This window comes from Panthera onca, chromosome A1, assembly GCF_046562875.1.
Source record: "Panthera onca isolate mPanOnc1 chromosome A1, mPanOnc1 haplotype 2, whole genome shotgun sequence".
Taxonomy (NCBI): Eukaryota; Metazoa; Chordata; class Mammalia; order Carnivora; family Felidae; genus Panthera; species Panthera onca.
This window is the reverse complement of record NC_138339.1, coordinates 82,823,928-82,849,730: the sequence shown is the minus strand read 5'-3', so window position 1 is coordinate 82,849,730 and position 25,803 is coordinate 82,823,928. Positions and strand designations below refer to the sequence as shown.

General features: G+C 37.2%; 2 protein-coding genes across 6 annotated transcripts in view; one reads left to right on the top strand and one right to left on the bottom strand.

Annotated features, from left to right (window-relative positions):
* KIAA0825 (KIAA0825 ortholog) overlaps nucleotides 1-13,977 on the bottom strand; it is a 386,168-nt gene extending 372,191 nt beyond the window's left edge. For 3 of the 4 annotated variants that reach the window (XM_060637682.3, XM_060637680.3, XM_060637684.3), the window contains exon 1: nucleotides 13,860-13,977. The gene's annotated coding sequence lies outside the window, so the exon portion shown is untranslated. The remainder of the gene's footprint in view (nucleotides 1-13,859) is intronic. The other variant, XM_060637683.3, reaches the window with a different exon arrangement.
* A 34-nt stretch (nucleotides 13,978-14,011) lies between these two features.
* The window catches only part of SLF1 (SMC5/6 complex localization factor 1), an 82,520-nt gene continuing 70,728 nt past the window's right edge, over nucleotides 14,012-25,803 (top strand). For both annotated transcript variants that reach the window (XM_078448039.2, XM_060637687.3), the window contains exons 1-3: nucleotides 14,012-14,130; nucleotides 25,270-25,383; nucleotides 25,544-25,619. In XM_078448039.2, the coding sequence (XP_078304165.1) occupies nucleotides 25,270-25,383; nucleotides 25,544-25,619 (190 nt within the window). In that variant the 5' untranslated portion in view covers nucleotides 14,012-14,130. The remainder of the gene's footprint in view (nucleotides 14,131-25,269; nucleotides 25,384-25,543; nucleotides 25,620-25,803) is intronic.

Genomic DNA, 25,803 nt, shown 5'->3' with positions numbered 1-25,803 from the left:
AACTCATATATACTACTCCATTCAATGATGCCGCAACACACAATTTTTCAAATGTCAAAAAATATTTTCCAAATTAGACCATACACAAAGTCATAAAATAAGTCTCAACAAATTTTAAATAAATAAGATCATAAAAAGCATAATCTATGAATAGAACAGAATTAAAATAGAAATCAATAGTAGAAAAAAAATCTTGGAAAATCCTCAATATTTGGACGTTAAAGAACATACTTTTTTTTAAAGTTTATTTATTTTGAGAGAGAGAGAGAGACAGAGAGAGACAGAGAGAGACAGAGAGAGACAGAGAGAGACAGAGTACGAGTGTGGAAGGGGCAGAGAGAGAGAATGAGAGAGAGAGAGAGAGAGAGAGAGAGAGAGAATCCCAAGCAGGGCTCAGACCCGCAAAACGTGATATCATGACCTGAGCCAAAACCAAGATTCGGACACTTAACAACTGAGCCACCCAAGTGCCCCAAGAACACATTTCTAAATATCAAAAAAGAAATCACAAAAGATTAAAAAAAATTTTTACTGGGGTGCCTGGGTGGCTCAGTAGGTTGGGCGGCCGACTTCAGCTCAGGTCACGATCTCGCGGTCTGTGAGTTCGAGCCCCGCGTCGGGCTCTGGGCTGATGGCTCAGAGCCTGGAGCCTGCTTCAGATTCTGTGTCTCCCTCTCTCTCTGCCCCTCCCCCGTTCATGCTCTGTCTCTCTCTGTCTCAAAAATAAAATAAAAAATAAATAAAGTCAGAGAATCTCTATCTATAAAAAAAAAAATTTACTGAATGATAGTGAAAATACAATATGTCACATTTTATGGGATACACAAAAAGCATTATAGAAAGGCAACACATAAGATTACAGCAGAAATAAATGAAACAGAAAAGCGAAAAGCAATAGAAAAAATAAAGTAAAAAATTGGTTCTTTGAAAAAATGAATAAAATTGCACCCTGTTACCACGAGTCATCAAGAAGAAAAAAGACACAAATTATCAAAATAATGAATAAAAATGATGTCACTATTGACTATGCAGAAATCAAAAGGATTATAAGACAACACAATTAACAACTTCATGCCAACAAAATAGACATGCAGATGAAAAAGACACATTCTTGGAAAGACATAAATGAGCACAACTGACTTAAGAAGTAAGGTGAAAACTGAATAGACCTAAAGCAAGTAAAAACATTAGTCATTCAAAATCTCCACATAAAGAAAAGCAAAGTCCCAAGGGCTTCAATGGTAAATTCTATGAAATAAAAAAATGAATTAATAGCAACATTTCACAAACTATTTCAGAAAACAAAGGAAAGAAATCTTTCTAATTCTGTGACAGTATTATACTGACAGCAAAGCCAAACAGATACAACACAAGAAAATAAAACTGCAGACTAAAAACCTATGTTAAAAAAGAAAGATATGGGGCACCTGAGTGTCTAAGTCAGTTAAGTGACTGACTTTGGCTCATGTAATGATCTCCCGGTTCACGGGTTTGAGCCCTGCATCAGGCTCTGTGCTAACAGTTCAGAGTCTGGAGCCTGCTTCAGATTCTGTGTCTTCCTCTCTCTCTGCCCCTAGCCCACTCATGGTCTCTCTCTCACTCTCTCACAAAAATAATAAATAAGCATTAAAAAAATAAAAAAGAAAGTTCTAAAATCAATACCCTAACTCTCAATCTTCAGAAAATAGAAAAAGAGCAAGCTAAACCCAAAGCAAGCAGAAGGGAAATAAGGATTAGATTTGAAGTAAATAAAAATAATAGAAAAACAACAGAGAAAATCAATCAAACTAATGTTGAGTCTTTTAAAAGGTGAACAAAGTTGACAAACCTTTAGGTAAACTGACCTCCCCCCCAGTCAAAAAGAGAAAAGACTCAAATTATTAAAATTAGAAATGAAAGAAGGGATATTACTGACATTACAGAAATAAAGAGATTATAAGGGGATACGATAAACAAATGTGTATCATCAAATTATACAATCTAGGTGAAACAAACTCTGAGAAAGATACCAAGTACTGAAATGACTAAAAATTTTTTAAAAATATGCATAGACCTATAACAAATCAACAGATTGAAGTTAATATCAGAAATCTTACCACAAAGAGAAGCCCAGGGCCAGGTTGGCTTTATTGGTGCATTCTACCAAATATTTAAAGAGGAATTAACACCAAACCTTCACAAATTCTTCTAACAAACAGAAGCAGGGATACTTCCCAACTCATTCTCTGAGGTCAGTATTACCCTGATACCAAAACCAGACAAAAACATTACAAGAAAACTATAAACCAATATAAAGGCAAAGATACTCAACAAAACATAGCTAACTGAATCCAGCAACATATGAAAAGAATTATACACCATGACTAAGTAGGATTTATCACAAAAATTTAAGGTTGAATCACACACAAAAATGAATCAATGTAACACACTTTATTAACAGAATATAGAACAAAAACTACATAATGCTTTAAAAAGATGCAGAAACGAATGTGTGGAAATCCAATAAGCTTCCATGATGAAAAACACTCAACAAACTAGGAATTGAACCCAGAAGCTGACCTCATACTTAATGGTAAAAGGCTGAAAGCTTTGCCGTTACAGTCAGGAACAAGACAAGAATATCCATTTTTTATTCTTCTAGTCAGCACTGTACTGGAAGTTCTAGTCAGGGCAATTAGGAAAGAAAAGTAAATAAAAGGCATCCAGATTTGAAAGGAAGAAGTAAAACTACATTCACTTATAGATGACAAGATCTTGTATGTAGAAAACTCTAAGGAAAAAAACCCAATGATTGAAGCTAACGAATACATTCAAAAAGTATGTAAGCCATCAGACAAATAAACAAAAATCAAACTGTATTTCTATATGCTAGCAATTAACAACTTGAAAATGAAATTAGGAAAACAATTCCATTTACAATAGCATCAAGTAGAATAAAATACTATACTTAAGAAAAATTTAACAGAAGAGGTCCAAGATATTCATTGAAAACTAGAAAACCTCATTGTGAAAACTTGACTTAGCCCTAAGTAAATTAAAAGTCCGTATCTTATGGATTGAAAGATACAATATGGTGAAAGGGGCAGTAATTCCCAAATCAATCTACAAATTGAATGTGGTCTCTATCAAAATCTCAGCTGCTTAGTTTGCAGAAATTAACAAACTGATCTTAAAATTCATATGGAAATACAAGGGACCCAGAATAGCAAAAACAATCTTGAAAAAGAAAAAGGAGAACTCACATTTCCCATTTTTCCAAACTTAGGACAGATCTACAGTAATCAAGACTGTGTGACACGCTATAATTAAGGATAGAGATATAATCAATGGAATAGAATTGATGGTCCAGTAATAAATCCATACATGTCCAATTGATTTTTGATGAGAATTTCAAGAAAATTCAATAGGGAAAGATTAGTCTTTTCAAGAAATGCTGGTGAGACAACTGGATACCAACATGTAAAACTGTCAGATTTCTTCATCAGAAGACATACAAAAATTAACTCAAAATTGATGAAACACCTAACTATAAGCACAAAGTATGTTAATTAAAAAAAAAAAAAGCCACAGGTATAAATCTCCTTGACCTTAGATTGAGCAATAGTTTCTTAAAGCAATAAAAGCAGAATTAACAAAATAAACAGGTAAATTGGTTTTCACAAAAATTAAAAACATTTGCACTTCAAAGAACACCATCAGTAAAGTGAAACAACAATCTACAGAATGAGAGAAAATATTTGTAAATCAAATACCTGATAAGGAAATAATATCCCACAACCTATAAAGAAATTATTATAGTGCAACAATAACATGACAGGTAATTCCGTTTTAAAATGGCAAAGGACTTGATCAGATCTTTTCTCCAAGGAAGGCATACAAATGGCCATTAGGGGGGCACCTGGGTGGCTCAGTCGGTTAAGCGGCCGACTTCGGCTCAGGTCATGATCTCATGGTCCATGAGTTCGAGCCCCGCGTCGGGCTCTGTGCTGACAGCTCAGAGCCTGGAGCCTGTTTCAGATTCTGTGTCTCCCTCTCTCTGACCCTCCCCGTTCATGCTCTGTCTCTCTCTGTCTCAAAAATAAATAAATGTTAAAAAAAAAAAAAAATTTAAAAAAAAAAAACAAAAAAACAAATGGCCATTAGGTACACGAAATGATGCTCAGCATCATTAGTTATTAGATAAATGCAAATTGAGACTACAAGAGGTACCACTTCACAATTCACTAGAATGGCTATGATCGAAAGACAATAGCAAGTACTGGGGAAGATGTGGAGAAACTGAAACCGTCATAAACTGCTACTGGGAATGTAAAGCACTATCGCTCACCTTGTCAGTGGGAATATTTCCTTAAAAGCACTTTGCATTTTGTAATTATTTTTATAATATCTTTCAGGAGACTGAAAGCACATGAAAACTGGTTTGAGGTCACTTTGCTTCACGTGAATATGTTAGTTAGGGCACTTGTCATTCTGTACTACCTGCAATTACTGATTTGCTTACCTCTTTCAACCACTAAACTGAATTTTAATATTGGACTGTGCATTTTAAAACAAAAATGTGTTTGTTTATTTATTTATTTTGAGAGAGACAGACAGACGGCAGGGGGAGGGGCAGAGAGAGAGGGAGAGAGAGAGAATCCCACACAGGCTCCAAGCTGTCAGCACAGAGCCCAATGCAGGGCGAAGTGGGGCTTGATCTCGTGAACCATGAGATCATGAGCTGAGCCAAAATCCAGGATCAGACACTTAACTGATAGAGCCACCCAGGCACCCCTGGATTGGGCCTTCTTAATTTTTGCACCTCAGTACCTATTCAAGTGGCTGACACAGAAGAAGCACAAAGGAAAAGTTAAAGTGATATCAAAGTGTGGTACTCAGATCCTGGATGGAGCCCCAATGTTCTTTCAGGGCATTCAAAATTTCAAAACTATTTTCATAATAAGACCTATGACATTCACTAGATAGACATTTGTACTAATACTGCAAAAGCAATGATGCCCAGGCCCAAACTGCAGTCCCCAAACTGTATTAGTTGTATCAGTGGTCTATTGCTGCTGTACTAACTTCCCACAAATTTACTGTTCTAAAACCACAGAATTATATCATCTGATAGTTTTCTAGGTTAGAAGTCTTGAAATGGGTCTCACCACCCTAAAAGGAAATGGGTCAGGAGAGCTGCATTCCTTTCTGGAGGATCTGAAGAGGATGCATTATTTCCTTGCATTTTCTAACTTTTAGAAGCTGCTTTCATTCCTTGGCTCATGGCCCACTTCCCTCCTTTTCTATTTAGCTTTGTGGGTTGAGTCCTTTTCATACTGGATTACTCTGAATTCCTCTTCAGCCTCCTTCTTCCACTTTTGAGAACCATCATGATTATATTGGACCCATTTGGATAATCCAGGATAATCTCACTATTATAAAGTAAACTGATTAGCAACTTTAATTCCTCTTTGCTATATAATCTCACATATTCACAGGTTCCAGGGATCAGGATGTAGGCATCTGGGGGCGGGGCAGGGGGGAGGGGTTGGTATATCCTGTTTTAACACCTTAGTCCTAGTTCTTCAATCACACAATTGGAATAACAAGTAAAGCCAGGTTTACTTGATAATGTCCTCAATGAGGCAGTAAAGATTAGTAATTTTATGAAGTCAACCTGTGAGTACACCACACACTTTTTTTTTCAAAATTAACCAAATTGAGCTCTCACTTCAAGGAAAACATTAGACGACATTTGTTGGCAATGATAAAATTACAGCTTTCAAAGCAAAAATAAGAATTTTGGAAAATTCATATATTGTCAGAGGGAGAGGTTCCCAACATTTAAAAATTTTCCTGATGAGACTGCTGGTAATATTAACAAGTAGGACTTTTTAATCATGTATAATGAAAGGTATTAAGATTTGGAAGATCAGCATACCTCAATGAATCAGTGTTTTCCATATGGCCAATATTTTATGTAACAAAATCATATGTTTATAAAAGAGTCCTTCAAAGTGCAAGATAGACCAGTAACAGATTACATAAAGTTCACTGACAGGGTTTCAGATTTCACATTGCAATTAAACTTTAAGAAATCCTACTTACTAAGTTTGGGTATAGGATCAAAGAAAAATATTCACAATGATCTGAAAAGGCCATTTAAAAAAATCCTTTCTTTTCCAACCAGATGTCTGTATGAGGTTGGATTTTGTTCACTTCAATCCAAAACAATTTATCACAACAGACTGAATACAGAAGCAGATCTAAGAACTCAGCACTCTTCTTTAAGCCAGACATTAAAGACACTGCAAAAACAAAATACCACTCTTCCATTAAAACTTTCTTTGGGAATATATAATCATCTTTTTAAAAAAATGCTCTATATGTTAATGTGTAAGGCTTTATTATTGAATTAACTACTTTTTAAAAAATATTTAATTTTAATTTATAATAAGTATAAGTAGATAGAATTACATACATAAAAACTCTTTTTGAGTGTAATTTTTAACAGTGTAAATTACTCCTAAACCAAAAATTTGAGAACTGCCTAGTAAGATAAAGGAGAAAGCCCCAGAAAGATCATGATCAGATAAAGTCTATCAAAGGAATAAGCTGAGGCAGCCACACTGGGCTAGCAGGATAGAGAAGACAACATAAAAACAGGGCATGGAAGGAGGGCTCCATTTACAAAGAGCCCCACCCCCAAAGTCTTTCCCGGTCAAATCTATGATTAGCAAGGACAGAGCTCGCCCTTGAGAAGCTAAATTAGCCCACAGGCATTTGTGAGGGCAGGTATTAATATATGCTAGAAAAGGAAAGAATGATGTTTTACAAAATTATAGAGGAATAAATTAACATGTGATTATCCACAAAACTTGCATTTAAAAATATTAGTGTGAAAAAAAATATCAGTGAGCTGGTCTAAAATAGCAAGAAACATGGATAAAAAATGTCATCATGCCAATGAAGCACAGAATAATATTCACTGCTATCAGTAAAAATTAAGACTTCATCAGTAAAATGCTTCTCAAAAAGAGCTCCTATCACTCCTCAATTTAAATTACGTAAACTCCAGACTTAAACTGTTGGATTAGCTGTGTTCCCCAAAGGGAAAATGGAAAATTCAGGTCACATGGTACGGATGCTAGAAACAACTACAACTGTACAATGTCTCTGACACTCAATGAATGGCCTGAGTCAGAGAAGAGCCCTTTTCAGTAACCTTAGCAAACAAATAATGAAAGTGACAGAAAAGGACGGCCATAGTAACCAACTGGAAAATAGAGTAATTACGTCCCCTAAATAGGACAAACAAGTCTTTTCTTGGAAGCATGATAAAAAAAAAAAAAAAAAAGCCCTAAATTTAGATTCTTTGAGACCTAACTTTTGGCTCAAGTCGCATTTCCTGAGTTACCTGGGCAACTTAAACTACCTCTTTAGTTTTCATTTCCTTATGTAAGATAATAAAGTTAGTCTAAATCTCTTGCTTTAAAATTCAACTGTAAAGCACGGTAACACATCCTATATCCAAATCCTAAAGTCACACACATCTAAAATAAAAATACACGCTAGTACTCACCAAACAGATGAGTTATAATCTGCCATTTGAAAAGCACTGAATTGATTGACATCCACAATTGCTTGTTAAAAACAAAAGTGAGGGGGTTGCCCACAAAACTGTAATATCATGATCTTTTTAACTACAGAAGTATGTTTGGGAGGAAGAAAAAATGTACATTCACAAAAATGTATATTTGGGCTAATATTCAACTATGGATATTAACATTACTCCAGTTTTGGAGATTGTTGTATTTATTGGATACCTGAATTTAGAAAAATTTTTAAAGTTTATTTATTTATTTTGGGGGGGGGTGCAAGGGAATGAAGTAGGGACAGAGAGGGAGAGACAGAATCCAAAGCAGGCTCTGCACTGTCAGCACAGAACCCAACACGGGGCTTGATCTCAAGAACTGGGAGACCCTGAGACAAAATCAAGAGTCAGACCATTAACCCAATGAGCTACCCAGGTGCCCCATGAATTGAGAAATTTAAACAGCATATTGTGTTTGACTACCTAATGTCAAAAAATCAGTTGCTTAGCTAATGTTTGCATTTTTCCAACTGCTATTTGGATCTTATGATTCCTCAACTGTTCACTGGCTAACAAAACTGTGTCATAAAATATAGGAAGTTGTTGATCTAAGAATATGTCCCTCAAATGTTAATAATGTCAATGTTTGGCAGCAGGGATTGTACTTGTCTTAGAGGAGGTTAGGGCAGACAGTAAAAGTAAGAGTTGAGGGGCACCTGGGTGGCTCAGTCGGTTGAGCGTCAGACTCTTGATTTCAACTCAGGTCATGATACCAGGGTCGTGGGATTGAGTCCCTTGTTGGGCTCCAAACTCAGCATAGAGCCTGCTGAGGATGCTCTCTCTCTTTCTCCCTCTGTGCCTATCCCTACACTTAGTCTCTAAAAAAAAAAACAAAAAAACCCCAGAGTTTAAGTTTAAATACACTTGTAAATTATAGCATGTGACAACTACCAATTATTTTTACTAATAGCTAACATTATATTGAGCACTGGGTAACATGAGATTCCTCTAACAGATGACTTTGGATCACATATTCCCCATTGTGCTGTTGAAGCTTTGTTAAAACAGCGCAGCAGTCGGACTTCCTTGCTCTTTCCCTTCCTCCCTCCCTCTCAGGCACTGAGGCCTGAAGGCACTTCCCTCCTACTCTTGCTGCCCCTTCTTTATCTTTCACAGGCCTCTTCCCCAATAAACCTCTAGGAAGTCTAAACCCCTCTTGGGATCTGCTTTTCTGGGAATTTGAACCAGCAAAGAAAGTGCATACAAGTCTTGCCACCATATTAAACTCTATGCATCATTATTAAATCTTCGCACAAAACTTATGAACACGTTATCACTATTTTCATTTTAAAAATAAGTAAACAAACACTAAGAATAGAAAAATATCTTTCCCAGAGTCTCACAACTAGTGACAGAGCTGGGATTTGAACTGTTTGCCTTCAGAGTTAGAGCCCAGATCTTATTTTAAAGCAATTACACTACATTAAACAACAAAACTAGACAAATCCCTAACAACATTCTTTCTGATGCCTGTGTGCTTTCACACATTATCACACTTAATCCTAATAAATCTATAAAGTTGATATTAGCACTTGACAGATGAACAAATTGGAGCTCAAATAACTTAAGTAAATCCTTTCAAATCATGTGTAAGTTCATGAATTTGAGCTCATATGCAGGTCTTATCTGAATTCAGCTGCTTTACATTTTACTGTTTTGCCTAATTAATCAAAATAACTTTTTTTTTTTTTAGTTTTAGCTAATTTTGCTGAGAATGTGATTCAGCAAAGAATCCACCAAATGATTTAAACAGCTATATATGTTTCTTCTCTCTCTGTGAATACACGGGTATTCATAAATATTATAGATACTCTGTTAGCAACTTAAGCCTGAGCCACCTCTCTCCTTACTGACTTGTACCAAAGTTTACAGGAAAATTGCTGGGGCACTGTTTCAAAAACCTGTCTCCAATAACATGTCAGCAGTTGAGGATGGCAGGCAGTATTCTCTTCACACTTCCTGATACTTTTTAATATTTCTATGCTGATTTTTACCTTTATCTCTTGATTCAACTGCAGTCTTTTGTGTGCACCACTCAAAAACTTCCCTTAACCAGAGTCACCTGAAGAGGTAAGTCAGGCGTCTGTAGAATCATCATGTCTAAGGATTAATCCCTGGTTGTTTCCCAGCCTCTAAAAGAACACAGCCTAGCAGTACTGTGCAGTACGTCAGTCAGAGCTGCGTATTGGAAGTAAGTCAGCAATATATGCAAACATTGGAAGGTGGGTGAGGCAAGGTGCGGGGGTTTTTTGGTGTTGTTTTTGTTATTTTGTTTTTCTGTAGCAAAGGCCTGTGGAAGATCTTCCAAAAGTGGCAATCCTAGGGATCTGCGCGCAGGCAGATCAGGAAGAGGAGACCCAAGACTGACCCCATCATGGAGGTCCTGGACCCACTCCTGGGAGGAAAGAGGCAAGCGTCCCCTACCCAGTGACTTCAATTGAGGAAACTGAGGCCTAGACACGGGCAGGTAGTTGCTCAGAGTCACAGACATCAGTAAGGGGCAGGAGCCACGGAGAGCAGGAGTAGAAGACCTCACGGCTTCAGAGAATCCCCACCCCCAGGCAAACCTGAACCCCCAACAGCATCTCAGCTAGGTGCCAGTGCCCAGCCCCCACCCTGTCGGAACAAAGTGCTTATAAACCAATCGCCACACTACTGATGTGAATCCATGTCCTCTCAGGGAGAAGCCCCAGAAACGGAGTGCTAGATGGACCCTTGGAGTCCCCTCCCACCTCTGGCTGGGCCTGAGCCCTGAGTCTCAGCCATCCATTCACTAAGAAGGACAGGACTACTCCCTAACCAGGTGAGCAGATTGGGGGTAGGGGGTAATAGGCAGGTGCTGGACTGGGGCTGGAGTAGAATAATGGACAATTTTTCATTTATTTTTAGTTGATTTGTATAGTCTCTAATTTTTAATCTATAACACATGAGGGTGGGTTTAAATGATCTATAAGGTCCCTTCAGCTGTAAAATCCTCTGACTTTAGCTGACTCCCAAGTATTACTCTGAGTATTTGAGAAATGATCCTCAGAGAAATAAATTTCCCTTTGTGTATATACCTAGTTAGTAGATGAGCCAGGATTAAAATCCAAATAGAGGCAGTATAGCAAAGTGGGTAAGGTAGTGGCCTCTGAAGCGAGCAGTGGTTCAAATCACAGCTCTGGCACCTGATGAGTATGGTAACCTAGGACCATTTGCAAGCTTATCTTTGCTTTAGTTTTCTCATCTGTAAAAGCAGGGTAATAATACTCTCTATATAGTTCTGTGAGGATAAAATAGAACACTGCATAGCAGAGTGTAAACAACAATAAATATTAGCTATTCTCTTATCTCCCATCTCACTGTCCCATTTTCTTCGCAAGGGACCACATTGCCTTTTAAGGATGAGTGTGGAGTGGACATTACATTTCAGCATCCAAGTGAGTTTCGATAAATAAGTATGTGGTAAGACCCTTTTAAAAAAAAAAAACGCATGTACAAATACTTCTCTGTGGATAAAGAACATTTTGAAAAGCAATCACTCCTTCAGTAAATGTTTACTGAGCCCCTACCCTATGCAAGACACAGTGCTAAATGCTGAATATGGGATAATGGACAAAAGATACAGTCTCAATCTTCATAGCAGTAACATTGGATTGAAAACAAACACCTGAGATCTACCTATGAACTACGCAAAGCAAATACCTTTCACACAGTGAAGTTAATACAATGTAATAAAATGAACATTAGTATTTGAGACTAGCTGTACATATATACTTGTGTTTATAAAATAGGATATTCTTTATAACTAAGTTCTATGTTATTTATAATATTGGTCATTTCAATGAAATTTTAGTAAATTCCCTGACAATTAGGCTACTTCTTCGCTACATAAAATAGAATACTGGAACGGGTATGTTTAATTAAGGATACTCTCTTAAAATGTGTGATAAGCACCATCTGTCTGAGGGTTACATGAATGAAATGTAACAGTTTTGCTAATAACCAATAAATAGCAATTCCTTACAGGGCATTACAAAGTTCAATTTTATGAAGTTTGTGCTCATTCATTTTCTTTTTTAAAAAAAATTTTTTTTAACGTTTATTTTTTAGAGAGAGAGAGAGAGAGAGAGAGAGAGAGAACACGCGTGAGTGGGGGAGGAGCAGAGAGAGAGGGGGACACAGAATCTGAAGCAGTCTCCAGGCTCTGAGCTGTCAGCACAGAGCCCCATGTGGGGCTCTAAATCACGAACAATGAGATCATGACCTGAGCCGAAGTCGTATGCTTAACTGGCTGAGCCACCCAGGCACCCCTCATTTTTCTTTTTCTTCATGTGTGTGTGTGTGTGTGTGTGTGGGGGGGGGGGGGGGGTGTGTGTGTGTGTGTGTGTGTGTGTGTGTGTGTGTGTGTGTGTGTGTGGTGGGGGGAGAGAGGGACATAGAGACAGAGAAAGAGAGGAAACACCTGTCTAAAAAGACAGCTGATATTCTGGAGTTAGAGTCATCTATATCCTGATGGTCTTTAGATTATTTACATTTGTTTGAGTTAGGAAGCTAAAAGAGGCCAAGAATCAACATAGAAAAGAAACCGGATTATTCATATGACAAAGTTACTTCATGGTGATACCTTAAATCCTTAACACATTCCTTAATCTTTAATACTTTAACGTAAGGAATCCGTTAACCCATTAACACATCCCTAAAATCTCTTTATACTCCAGTTTTGCTATCCCTCTGACTTCTGAATGTGACATACTGTCTATCCAATTTTACGTGAGAATAAAAAGAATGATTGTTATAGTTATTTATGAGTATAAAGCACAGTAAAAAGAGCCCAAGTTTAGGTGTCACGTAGACTGTTCAAATCTCAATTGTGCCATTTGATTATATAATTTGTGGGAATGTTTTTCAGTCTCAGTCACAATGTTTTTGAGTCTCAGTAGAAAACGTTGGCAAAACAGGGATAATGCAAGTTTTCTTGTAGAATGAATGGTAGTAACTTCAAGGAATGTACAGTGCCTGGCAAATGCTAGCTATTTGTATTAGTCATTGGCTGTATAAATTTCAAAGACCACAAATCAAGGGCAAGAATACCAAAAGATCACTGCCTGTCTAAAAAACTAGTTGCTATATTGACACATGTAATTTCCCTTCAATTATTTACAATCCTTTCAAATGGAGAACACAAGTTTAAATAAACATGGTAAAATTGGGACTGAATGAGGATATTATAAAAGTTGAACTGTGAATCAACAAGGAGATCAGAATATCAATGTGCTGTCCTAAATATGGTTGCATGACTCTCAAAAGGTAAAAAGGAATTTGGCTAATGCATCAGGGGCTTTTTTCTTTAGGGTAATTTCTAGAACTCTTTTTGGAACCGGCTGTTTGGGAATAAAAATTAGCTGCCTTTTAGGGGGAAAAGTAATGATTTAAATATAAGGTGGTGAAGGCAAACTACTTACCTGAAGAAAGTGCATACATAAAAGTGAAATAGCCAAGGTTCCCTAAATGACATATTTCAAACCTTCCACTGAGAGAACACCTTTCCTCACATCATCTCTCCATCGCAAGCAATTATCTCTTTACAATTATTGTGGGTACCTCAGTCTTCAAAATTCTCCCGAATCCTTCATTACGGAGGAAACCTGGAGCAGAGCAAGAGCACTTCTGTCTGAAGCTACACCTACTTTCTCCCTCGTGATCACAGGTTTCCTAAAGCTAAAACGTACATCTACGGTCCAGGAGCTCGTGGTAGTCAGGAAAACAAAGCACCTTCTTACCCAATTCAAACAGCGGCGGGAACGTTTAATTCCAAACATGAACGACTCCCTCATCCCAAACATTTGTAAAAGGTGCAACCCAAGGCAATGGAAACAGCCAGGACAAGGATGGTAAAGTAGCTCTCGAAAATCGAGAGTGACTAAATCCTGCCAATGGGAGAGTAATGACACTCCTTGGATACTGGAAGACTCGCTACTACAAATCGGGGTACACATTGTCTTTGGCCTCAGTTGGGATTCCGAGGTCGAATTCCAAGTTGGAGATGGACTGTCCTCGTGGAGAACGGGGTGAGCCGGAATCCCGGGGCCTTTTCCAGCAGCAGCGAATCAAACGCTTTAGGGCTGGATGCAGACTCCTGGTTCAACCCTCTCCCGCTCACTTCTTGGTCCTGCTAAGATGCTACACCGGGCCCCGACCGGTCGGAACTATCAGCCCCAGGAGGCAACCCAGAAAAATGACTTACCCGTCTCCCACGTCTGACGCACATCTAGCAGAACCTGGCCCTCCCGCCAGAACCCAGTCAGGCACCCGCTTGGACCACCCTGACGACGGATCGAGAGCGTCACTGACAACCACCCGGAAATGGTACAATAGCTTCCGGGGCCGCCTAGCGCGCGGCGGGAAATTATTTCCCAGAGCCCGGATTAGTGAGGTAGTGAGTGCTGCAGCGGCAGTCGTCTCCCCTGTCACCACCGCCACCCGAGGGAAGCAGCCCAGACTCTCCGGCAGGGAAGGTAAAGGGCCTCAGCTCGGAAGACACAGTGTACCCTGACTCTCTCGGGTTGTTTCCTCATTGCCCCCGAAGTTTCTGCGGCGCCCGGCTGTGAGATTGGGAAGGGGCTGGGGTTGAACGCCGGCGGTGCCCGCTTCTCCTGCCTTCCGCAGCCACCATTCGTTCCCACTCGCCCGGCCTCGCTGAGCTCTGCGCCCGCGTTGGTGGGCTGCGGCCGCAGACCCCGCCCCGCTCCGCCCTTGCCGCGGCTGGGACCGCCGCCGAGAGTCTCCGCAGTGCAGGGCTGAGCGGCTTCCCCCGCCTCCTGTTTGCGCAGCTCGGCTGGTCTTTCTTCTGCCAGGAAGGCGCTAGGCCACCCGCGTCTCTCGTTTCCATAGAACCGACTGGGACGCCTCTCGCTGAGTCTCTTGGCTGCTTTCCATAATTTAGCGTCAGTGCAGGTGGCTCGGATCCCCCTGGCCCACCTACCAGTGACGGGGAAAGTGGTGCCATTCTTTTCTCCCTGGTAGAATTTTTTAACATAACCAAATGGTAATGATCATGTATTTGCGGCTACTGTATGCCTTTAAACATACGCACACACTTTTCCTAAAAGAAGGGTGTACGTTCCTGGAGGTTATAATATCTTAGCTGCCTGAGTCTGGGAACAAGACTAATCATTTTCACATTTCCTCCCACTTCCAAAGTGTCTGATTAAATATTGAAAAAAAATTTTTTTTGGTTTGTCTCAGATACTTCCTGTCAGGATTTGACCCAGAAATTAGATGGAGCCTGATTTTTGGACGTCACCAGCTCTTTTTTTGACAAATGACTATCCTGTCCCCCTCCCCAATTTTTTTTTCGTTGAGACTTTAGGTATGAACATTTAAATTGAATTTACAGTAGACGTGTGACGACAGAGTGCCTAGTGAACTTTTTGGTTTATGTTAAGTTATGCCTCAGTACCTAGAAGTATCTAGGTATCTTGATATGCAAGGTGTTCTCGTTTTAGGAACTTTTGATAACCTGTATTGCAGGTGTTCAGTACATAAGTTGAATGTTGGGGGTGTATTTTTATGTCTAACTTGATTATATCTGATTTAAAGAGTATTGTTAATTTAAATGAACCAGGATGTTTTAAACACTTGAAGTTATAAATTACCGTGAAGACCATTAGCCTTCAAGTAATGCAGATAAGCCCCTTTTAGATCTGTTTTCTAAGTAACGATTTTTTTTTTTTTTTTTTGCCTGTTGACTTAGGTTCAATTGTATGATGTAATATTTTCTTGCTTCCTTAAAGCAGAAAGCATAGTCATGTGAAACAGTCTTTGAAACAGTGGTTAAATGTGGCTACCTTTCATAATCAAAATTCATACCTCTCATGACTTCATAATAGTATCCAAAATTTTCATGGAAATGTTGTGTTTTTTTTTTAACCAATAGTATAGCTTTATTAACTAAAGAGTATTTTTCTTATTAATTCTAAGGTAATCTTTTCATTGCTTAAACACTTTTTAAAATAAACAATTGCGTATAGACTGTGAATAATAAAACCTAAAGAAAGTACAGAATCCTCTTTCTCAATAATACAACTGTAATGAAATATGTAACTCTTGTAATTGTCCATAAATATGCTAATGGAAAACGTATCCTGCACAATGTATTATGTACTCTTTCTAACCTTCTAAGGACATCTTATTGCTTAAAAGTAAAATCTCCCTGAAACTTTTTTTAAGTTATTTTTTAGAGGTTTATTGATTTTGAGAGAGTGAGAGCATGAGCAGGGGGCAGGGCAGAGAGAGGGAGAGAGAACGTCAAACAGGCTCCATATTGTCAGTGCAGAGCCCGATGTGGAGCTCCAACTCAGGAACTACGAATCATGATATAAGCTGAAACCAGGAGTTGGACACTTAACCAACTGAGCCACCCAGGCGCCCCAAAATATCCCTGAAACTTTTTTTTAATGTTTATTTGAGAGAGAGAGAGAGAGCGCGAGCGCTCGTGCACAGGTGGGCAAGAGGCAGAGAGGGAGACACAGAATCTGAAGCAGGCTCTCAGCTGTCAGCACAGAGCGCAACATGGGCCAAAGTCAGATGCTTAACGGACTGAGCCACCCAGGTGCCCCTCCCTGAAACTTTTAGGTTGACTTAGTTTTTACTTTCTCTGTATCAAAATTACTTTGAAATAGTCTGTTTCCTTGTTCTTGATGGAGAAAAGCCCATATGAATTAGTCTAGTAATTAATTCATCTGAGATCCATTTTGAAAAGAAAATAATGAAAATTTACTTTTTCGTAATAAAAAAAATGGCACTCTTTAGATTGTTCCTAGAAATGCGTTGAAATTTTAGACATTAGTGTTATTTTTTTAATTATGTTTAAATATTTTCAGTAATACTGTTCATTTAAATATCTCCTCACCCTCATAGTAGATTCCTTTTCCTGCGGTATCTTTTTCTCTTGTACTAGCTAAAAAATAGGTTAATTTGTAAAATTATAATGTGGTTAAAAGTATTAGGCTAAATTCTGAAATTTAAGTTCGTGGTATTGTAGAAAAGGCGTTTAGAAACAGAAACAGGCAGATCTTTGAACCAAACCTTGGTTTCACCATTTTGCTAGCTGTGTACCCTCGAGCTAGTTTCTTAATCGCTAAGATTCTCTAGTATCCTCATCCATATAAGAAGGGTAAACAGCACTTAAATTGTCAATAAGGGAAGGAACTAACATGTAGTATACAGACTATAGTTGGGTCCTCATTAAAAGTGAACTCTTGCTTGTTTAACTTTATATCTTATGCTTCTACTAAGTAATTAATACAAAGTTCCTAGTGTACTTAAAGCAGGTTTGACTTTCATCCCCCATAGCTAGCCAACATAGACGGTCTATCCATTCTTTTTTCCCTGAACATGGCCCCTCTTGTCCATCTTGTTTCCTTAAGGGTGGCTTTATCCATAAAAGTAGCATCTCCAGTGCACTTGTTCCTTGTATGGTACTGGATAGATGGAATATCTCCATAAGTCCTCTTAGCCTGCCATTTCTTCCTCACCAGAGTCATTCTGCTGCAACTTCATTTGCTCCCTCTTCTGCTAAATTTACCGTCAAAAAGACTGAGTATGACTACTCCTTTCCCAAGTAATGCCATTGGAATAAGAGCGTGCCTTAGGTCTCACCACTGGAGACCTATACACACTGGAGTCAAATACACACAAGCACACATATTTTGTATCTTTAAAGGAAGAGGCAGGAATGGACACTACATCTTTAAGAAAAAAATTCCAAAGGCCAGCTGAATGAAATTTAAAAAGGCCTAATTTGGCTCTTAGGCCAAGAGGGTACAGAATTCCTAAATTTCACTTGATGTTACCGCATTCAGAGCCGAACAGTAATCTACTCACTCAGTATGAATACAGTGATTTGTATATACCTTTTGTGATACTGGTTAAAACAGAGATCCAACCCTTTGACCCTTTTTCACTTATTTGCTTTCCCTGTTAAACGCTAATTTAGGTAGGAGAAACCATGAAAATCTTAAAACTCTTGACAAAGCAGCAATATTGATTGTATTTAAACTTGGTATATCCTTTCCAGAAAAGGGAAGTTTAGAAGTGATTTTCTTTAGTAGATTTAAAATCAAAAGAGAGGTAGGTTTAAAAGCAAAATAGTTCGCTAGAATAACATTAAGAAACTTTAGTTTTCAGTTTTCAGTTACTTACTGGTTGCCTTGAAAGGATGAAGAATATTCACTGACATGGAAAAATGAACATGATAATATTTTAAATAAAACTTAAAATACAGAACTATATCATCTCAGTTTTGTCTATATATATATGTATGTTATTTTTTCACATACATAAACCTTTAAGTAAATCCTTTATCTTAATTATTAGCATATAACTTAAAGGATGCATTATGGTTGATCATAAAATCAATGTAATCAGAGGATCAGACATTTATGCTTATTTTCCTACCACAAACCTTGTTGAGCATCCCTGCCCATTTTTTGAAGCACTTTATTCTTTCACTCAGTGGTTTACACCCTGCTTTTTTATCGTCCCTCCTGAACCAGACCTTTGCATTCAACTGTATTCCTGCCTCTACTTCTCCCTGACTTCTCTTTTCTATACACTCGGTCATACTCTTCAGTTATGTTCTAGCTATGTGTCATTGTAAAGAATTCATAGACCCTAAAAAGCTAGTACATAATAAAATGTTCTTAATTATGATGAGTGCTATAGTTTATTTGCATTTCCAACCAACACCAACTGCACAGGAATTTCAGGCATCAGGGATAGGCCCATGTGGGAGATATTTTGGGAAAGTCCACACCACAGAGACAGTTGCTTTCTCTGCATAAATGCCAGCTCTGTTCACAATCATTATCTGCTTAGTTGTGTGTATTATATGGTTCAAGGTAAGTAACTATTTTTTTAAATACTTACTATGTTTAAAAAAATTATTACAAAAGTATTTTCTTGTAACTAAGAATCTAGTGTGTAATTTTTCACTTTTTGACAGTAAAGATAAAACCTTTAACTTTAAATAAATGCTCTCTGTTTTCTCTTCTTTTTTGTTGTGTTAGGATAGTAGCTTCTGTGTGAATGCTTGAAGGACCACTCCCTACAAGTTCTAGAAAAAGCTATCATTTCCTTAGAAATACCAATGATAGAATTATATTGCAGCATGTTTACTTACTTTCTTGCGCTGGAAGACATCTGGCAGTTAGCCCTTGATCCTCCGTACCCCAGAACATATCACCCACATAAAACTTGACCCTTCTTATAAGGACGTTGAATTGTTTGAGTCATTAGTAGTTATTAAACCAGTATTATATAATCCTCTCTTTGGGCTTATGGGCATATCAGGCTGTTGTTTCTTGTTTTCTTAATCCTGCAGGGTCATAGGAAGAATCATTAAACCACTGATTTAATAAATATAAATAACACTACTCATGTATCTATAAATGTCTTTTTCTATGTATACAAATATCAATTTTTTCATGTATCTGTATGAATTATATCAGTGATCCAGCCAATAAGTTTGTCGTAGGATTATAGTATTAAAAAGCATTGCTAAATCTATTGTAAACTGTTACTTAAACTAGAACACTTGCTAATAGGATGCTACTCGATTAGGTTAATGGAATTTATTTTTATTTTTTTTTAATGTTTATTTTCAGAGAGAGAGAGAGAAGGAGGGATGGGGGGAGAAAGAGATAGAGGGGAGAGAGAATTCCAAGCAGGCTCTGTGTTGTCAGTGTGGAGCCTGATGGGGGGCTGGAACTAACAAACCCATGAGACCATGACCTGAGCCAAAATTGAGTCTGAATGCTCCATCGACTAAGCCACCCTGGTGCCCCTGCAATTTGTTTTTAAAAAATTGTGCTAGTCAGTTTGTGCCATTGCTAGGATTCACACTTCTGTGAAAGTTTAGCTAATAGCCCAGTTTTTCTGATAAACTTGTAAATAAGTGCCCTGTATTTTTATTTGTTTTTCAACATTAGTATTTTCATAATGTTTGAATCAGGACATGCTGTTATTTCACACTTCCCTTCTTCTTGCTTGTTTAGTTTCAGTTTCATTTTTAATTGTTTTTCAGAGGAAAGAAATTGCTTTAAAAGAGCTTTCCTGATTTCTATTAAGTAGTTGGTCCTCTTTTCATTTTACTGTGAACTCTTGGCTGTGATAGAAAATGCTGTTAAATACACAAAATGGATGTATTTATTCCACTGCAAAGAAAGTATGATTTAAGATGAAAAGTTTGCATGATGCACATCCAAGTCATTTAATAATTTATACATCAAAATGTGCGAAAATGCCAATAATCATAAACATTCCAGGGTCCCTGGGTGACTCCGTCAGTAGAGCACTGGACTCTTGATTTTGGCCCTGGTGATGATCTCATGGTCGTGGCATGGAGCCCAGCGTCTGGCTCCATGCGGAGTGTGGAGCTTGCTTGGGATTCTCTCTCTCTTCTCTGCCCTTCTCCCCAACTTGCATGCTGTCTCTTTCTCTAAATAAACATTAAAAAAATAATAATAAACATTCCAATTATAGAATAGCTGTTAATTAACTTGATCGAAAAGAGGAATATAGTATAATTTTTTCCCCCTTGTAGTTCTATATAACATCTAGTTCTCAGGAAGCAGAAGAATGAAATTTAAAGGAGAATCTTTAAATAGAACATTCTGGATAATAATGTTACAGTGATTTTGTATTCATTGCTTTCTGTATGTATATTCTGATTATTTAACAGTCTATATATGTCAATATTTTAGAAAAGCCAGATGGGCAAAATGTTAGGTTTTTAAAGCTAATCAGCCTCTCTTTTGGCAACATGTCTTCGAATAGCCTACTAAATAGCTTTTTGAATCTTTAAAATACATAAACAAAATAAATGTAGTAGGTAATATAAATATGACTAAAACACTTGTGTTCCTCTGATAAAAGTGGCTCTCAAGAAATATAAAAAGTTAGATTGCTTTTCCACTAGAATACCGAGATGATCTTCACCAGTATTTTGAATCTCACTTACCTAATATTTGTTAAAGGACCTACCATTTTCTTTTTGTTTGTTTTAATTCTTTTTTATTATTCTTTGGGGGGCACCTGGGTGGCTCAGTTGGTTAAGCATCTGACTTTGGCTCACGTCATGCTCTCTTGGTCCATGAGTTAGAGCCCTGTGTCCGGCTCTGCCCTGACAGCTCAGAGCCTGGAGCCTGCTTGGGATTCTGTGTCTCCCTCTCTGCCCTTCCCCTGCTCTTTCTCTCTCTCTCTTTCTAAAATAAACATTAAAAAAAAAAAGAAAATACCAAGATGATCTTCACTGGTGTGTTGAATTTCACTTACCTAGTATTTCTTTTTTTTAATTTTTTTTTTTTAACATCTATTTATTTTTGAGAGACAGAGAGAGAGACCACAAGCAGGGGAGGTGCAGAATCCAGACCAGGCTCCAGGCTTCAAGCTGCCAGCACAGAGCTCAACGCGGGGCTCGAACTCATGGACCGTGAGATCATGACCTGAGCCGAAGTTGGCCACTCAACCAACTGAGCCACCCAGACACCCCACTTACCTAGTATTTCTTAAAGGACCTACCATTTTCTTTTTTGCTTATTTAATTGTTTTTTAATTCTTTTTTAATGTTTGTATTTAAATTTCAGTTAACACAGTGTAATATTGGTTTCAGGTGTACAGTATAATGATTTAGCACTTCCATACAATACCTGATGTTCATCACAAGTGCACTCCTTATTCCCTATCACCTATTTAATCCATCCCCCACTCCTTTCCCCTGTGGTAACCATCATTTTGCTCTGTATAGTTAAGAGTCTGTTTTTTGGTATGCCTCCCTCTCTCTCTTTTTTTTTTTTTTTTTTACTTTGCTCATTTTTGTTTCTTAAATTACATCGATGAGTGAAATCATATGATATTTGTTGGTCTCTGACTTATTTCACTTAGCATAGTACTCTCTAGCTCCACCTATGTCGTTGCAAATGGCAAGATTTCATTCTTTTTTACGGCTGAGTAATATTCCATTGTATATATACCACATCTTTATCCATTCATCAGTCTATGTACACTTGGACTGTTTCCATAATTTGGCTATTATAGACAATGCTGCTATAAACATTGGGGTACATTTATCCCCAATAAAAAATTAGTATATATATTTTTTTATTCTTCGGGTAAATATCTACTATTGCAATTGCTGGATCATAGGGTAGGTCTATTTTTTACTTTTTGAGGAACCTCTATACTGTTGTCCAGAGTGACTGCACCAGTTTGCATTCTCACCAACAGTGCAAGAGGGTTCTGCTTTCTCCACATCCTCACCAACAGCTGTTGTTTCTCATATTGTTGATTTTAGCCATTCTGTCCCGTGTGAGGTGATATCTTATGGTTTTGATTTGTATTTCCTTAATGATCAGTGATGTTGAGCATCTTTTCATGTGTCTCTTGTCCATCTGGATGTGTTCTTTAGGAAAATGTCTATCATGTCTTCTGCCCATTTTCTAATTAGATTATTTGGGTTTTTTTGCATGTTGAGTTCTATAAATTCTTTATATATTTTGGATACTAACCCTTTATCAGATATTTCATTTGCAAATGTCTTCTCCCGTTCCTAAATTGCCTTAGTTCTGTGCAGAAGCTTATTTTGATGAAGTCCCAATATTTTATTTTTGCTTTTGTCCCTTACCTCAGGAGACCTATCTAGAAAAAGGTTACTGCCTCTGTTCTCCTCTAGGGTTTTTATAGTTTCAGGTCTCACATTTAGGTCTTGCATCCGTGCTGAATTTATTTTTGTGTCCTGTGTCAGAAAATGTTCCGGTTTCATTCTTTTGCATGTTGCTGTCCAGTTTTCCCAGCATCATTTGTTGAAGTGACCATCTTTTTCCCATTGGATATTCTTTCCTGGTTTGTCAGAGATTAGTTGACCATATATTTGTTGATTCATTTCTGACTTTCTAGTCTGTTCCACTGATGTGTCTATTTTTGTGCCAGTACTTTACTGTTTTGATCACTACAGCTTTGTAATATAACTTAAGTCTGGAACTGTGAAGCCTCCAGCTTTGCTTTCTTTTTCAAGGAGGACCTATCATTTTTTAAAGGAAATTTGCCTGAAGGATTTATTTATATCCATAGAATTAATAGAAGCAGCATTTCTCCCTACTTGTGGTCATATGCCTTGTAATCCACTTGTGGCTTTATTCTACATGTGTTAATGTGTTCTGCATCAAACTGAGTCATTGTTTCAAGCAACAGAGCATATTCTTTGTAAAGTTTTTGTATATTACCAGTCTATATAAGTGGATATTATCACTCAGCAGCTATGTCATATATCCCATAAACATGGTTAAAGAGATTTATAAGGAGTTCCTTCTGCAAGAAGCCACTTATAATTTACTTAGTGTTGGTTGTATTTTCATGAGTGGTTTTTCATATGATAACAAGCCCTGTTTTGTGCATTTTATAATTTTGTACCAGAACCTTTTAACTTTAAAAAAAAATGTTTCATTGAGGAACCTTATCCTTAGAGACACATTCTTTATGTTAAGTATCTTGATTTTTAGGATTTTAAAGGGTTAATGCATTACATCCCTTTCCCTCTTTTGGAGCCACTAGAGAAATAAGAAAATTCATTATTTTGGGGCCAAAATATCAGCTTTTTTACTGATTAAAAATTGGTTTGGAAGAGTTAGCTTTGTGTACTCAAGTGTGCTTCTTAATACCTAATCTCAGAATTCATTTACCCACCACACTGCAGGATTACTACTGGCAGTTTCTTGGGACATGTCAGAAAGCATTAATAGGAACTTGTTTTTGCAAGAGGATGGTCCAGCAAAGCATACATATCCAGTTAGTTTTCTCAGGTAACTTCTCCTCCCAAAGCAAGGAGTGATGAAGGGTAGAGAGAAACCAGGCTTATTTCCAGCTGAAGTTCTTCCTCTTAGAAACCTTAAGCAAAGAAAATGAAGCTTCACTCATAACCCTGAATAGTGCTTTTAATTGTTCACAGTGAGACTTTCTTTCAGGTTTTACTCAAGAATGAATCTCAACTTTTACTTAAATACATATATGTATGTATAGTTCATATATATTTAGTACCTATATACGTTTGGTCTTTGACAGTAGACTTTCTATAAAGAACACTTGTCTTTATACTCGTCTTGTTCTATGTAACACTTGTCACCAGCTGTTACTATTCCCGGCCTCAAACAGGTATAATTTTTTAGTTTCCTTTTAATTGTCTTTAAAGGGTCAGCTGCTTTTGCTCCACGGCATTAATTAAACACTAATTTAGAGCCATAGTGACATAATTGTTAGAGAAATGAAAAATTACCAATTTCTCTAGTCCCTGCTTTCTTCATCTATAAAGAGAAAGTAGATTTTCTATATGATACTATCTAGTTCTGAAGTTCTGATGTCATGTAAACAAACAAAATTCTGTGTTCTAATTAAAAATACTGTGAGGGTGCCTGAGTGTCTCAGCAGGTAAAGCATCTGACTCTTGATCTCAGCTAAGGTCTCAGAGTTTCTGAGTTCAAGCCCCACATTAGTCTCAGTGCTGGCAGCACGGAGCCTGTCTGGGATCCTCTCTCTCCCTGACCCTTCCCTGCTTGTTCTCTCTCTCTCTCTCTCTCTCTCTCTCAAAATAAGTAAATTAACTTTTTAAAAAAAACATTTAAAAAAAATAAATAAAAATACAGTGAGGTGTAATCTTTTTTGCTTAATAAATGTGCCTCTTCAAGAACAAAATGTTTTATGAATAACATTTAAATGTAGATTAATGTTCCTATTAAAATAAATTTGAGGGGCGCTTGGGTGGCTCAGTTGGTTAAGTGTCCAACTTGGGCCCAGGTCATGACCTCACAGTTGGTGAGTTCGAGCTCCACATCGGGCTCTGTGCTGATGGCTCAGAGCCTGGAGCCTGCTTCAGATTCTGTGTCTCCCTCTCTCTCTGCCCCTCCCCTGCTCTATCTCTCTCTCTCTCAAAAATAAATAAACATAAAAAAAATAAAAAAATAAACTTGAAAACTGATTTTTTTTTCAGTTTATTTTGTAGGTGATGAAACTAACATATAGCAGAGTTAAGAAATGTATATTGGGAATAGAATCCAGGTTCATTATATGTACCTACTATACTAAGTTACTTGGTGTAAATGATATGGGACCATAAGTTTTATCATCTCTACTTACTTACACATACTCTCAATATATATCCATAAGCACCTTAAAAATTGTTATAAGGTAAGATTAGGTTTCATTGTCCATATTGTACTTGTTGCGTAAGACCTTAACAAAAGGAGTGCTTTTAAAACGAAGCTAGTATTATTATACTAATATTGTTTAAATATCCCCTTCTGAAGAATTGTATTCATTCATCAGTGTTTTAGTGTCAAGTGATGTTCTGATGGAAACTTTCAGTGTTCAAGACAGAAAAAAAAAAATCTATTTACAGTTGTATTTTGAGAAGATAACTTTATAAACCAATTTCTATTGAACATAAGCAATCTTAACAGTGGTATTGACAATATAGCCTTAGATGTTTAATTCTTTTTATGTTTAAGTTTTATTTTTTTTATTTTTGCACTCATAGTTAAAAAAATAATGTCAATCCTGTGAATAATATCTTTAACATGTTTTATCTTTATGTGTATATATGTTAGATGGAAGATGGTGCTCCAAAGCATATCATCCAGATGACGGGATTTAAGATGGAAGAAAAGGAAGCTCTAGGCAAATTGCTTTTAAAATTAGATTGCACTTTTATTAAGAGTGAGGTGAGTACAGAAACTTACCAACTATTTAAAATAGAATTGAAAAATAATATTGGCCTAAGAATGATAAAATGTCCTCTTGATATTATAAGAATAAAATAAATGTGCTATAAAGGAAATCTTACCTTAGTAACGTTTCTTCACTTGGATTTTTTTCTTCCAGAAATACAAAAATTGTACACATCTTATAGCTGAACGCTTGTGTAAAAGTGAAAAGTTTTTAGCAGCTTGTGCAGCAGGTAAATTAACTACTTTCCTCCTTGAATGAAAATCTTCATGTGAAAAAAGAAGTACCTTCATCACCAAAAGATAGTATGCTTATTATATCAAATAAATGTGGTTTTTCCTGATATTTTTCTGAAAATATATTATAATATTTTTTTGTTTTATTTTTCTAAGGAAAACTTTGTAACACACGAAAAT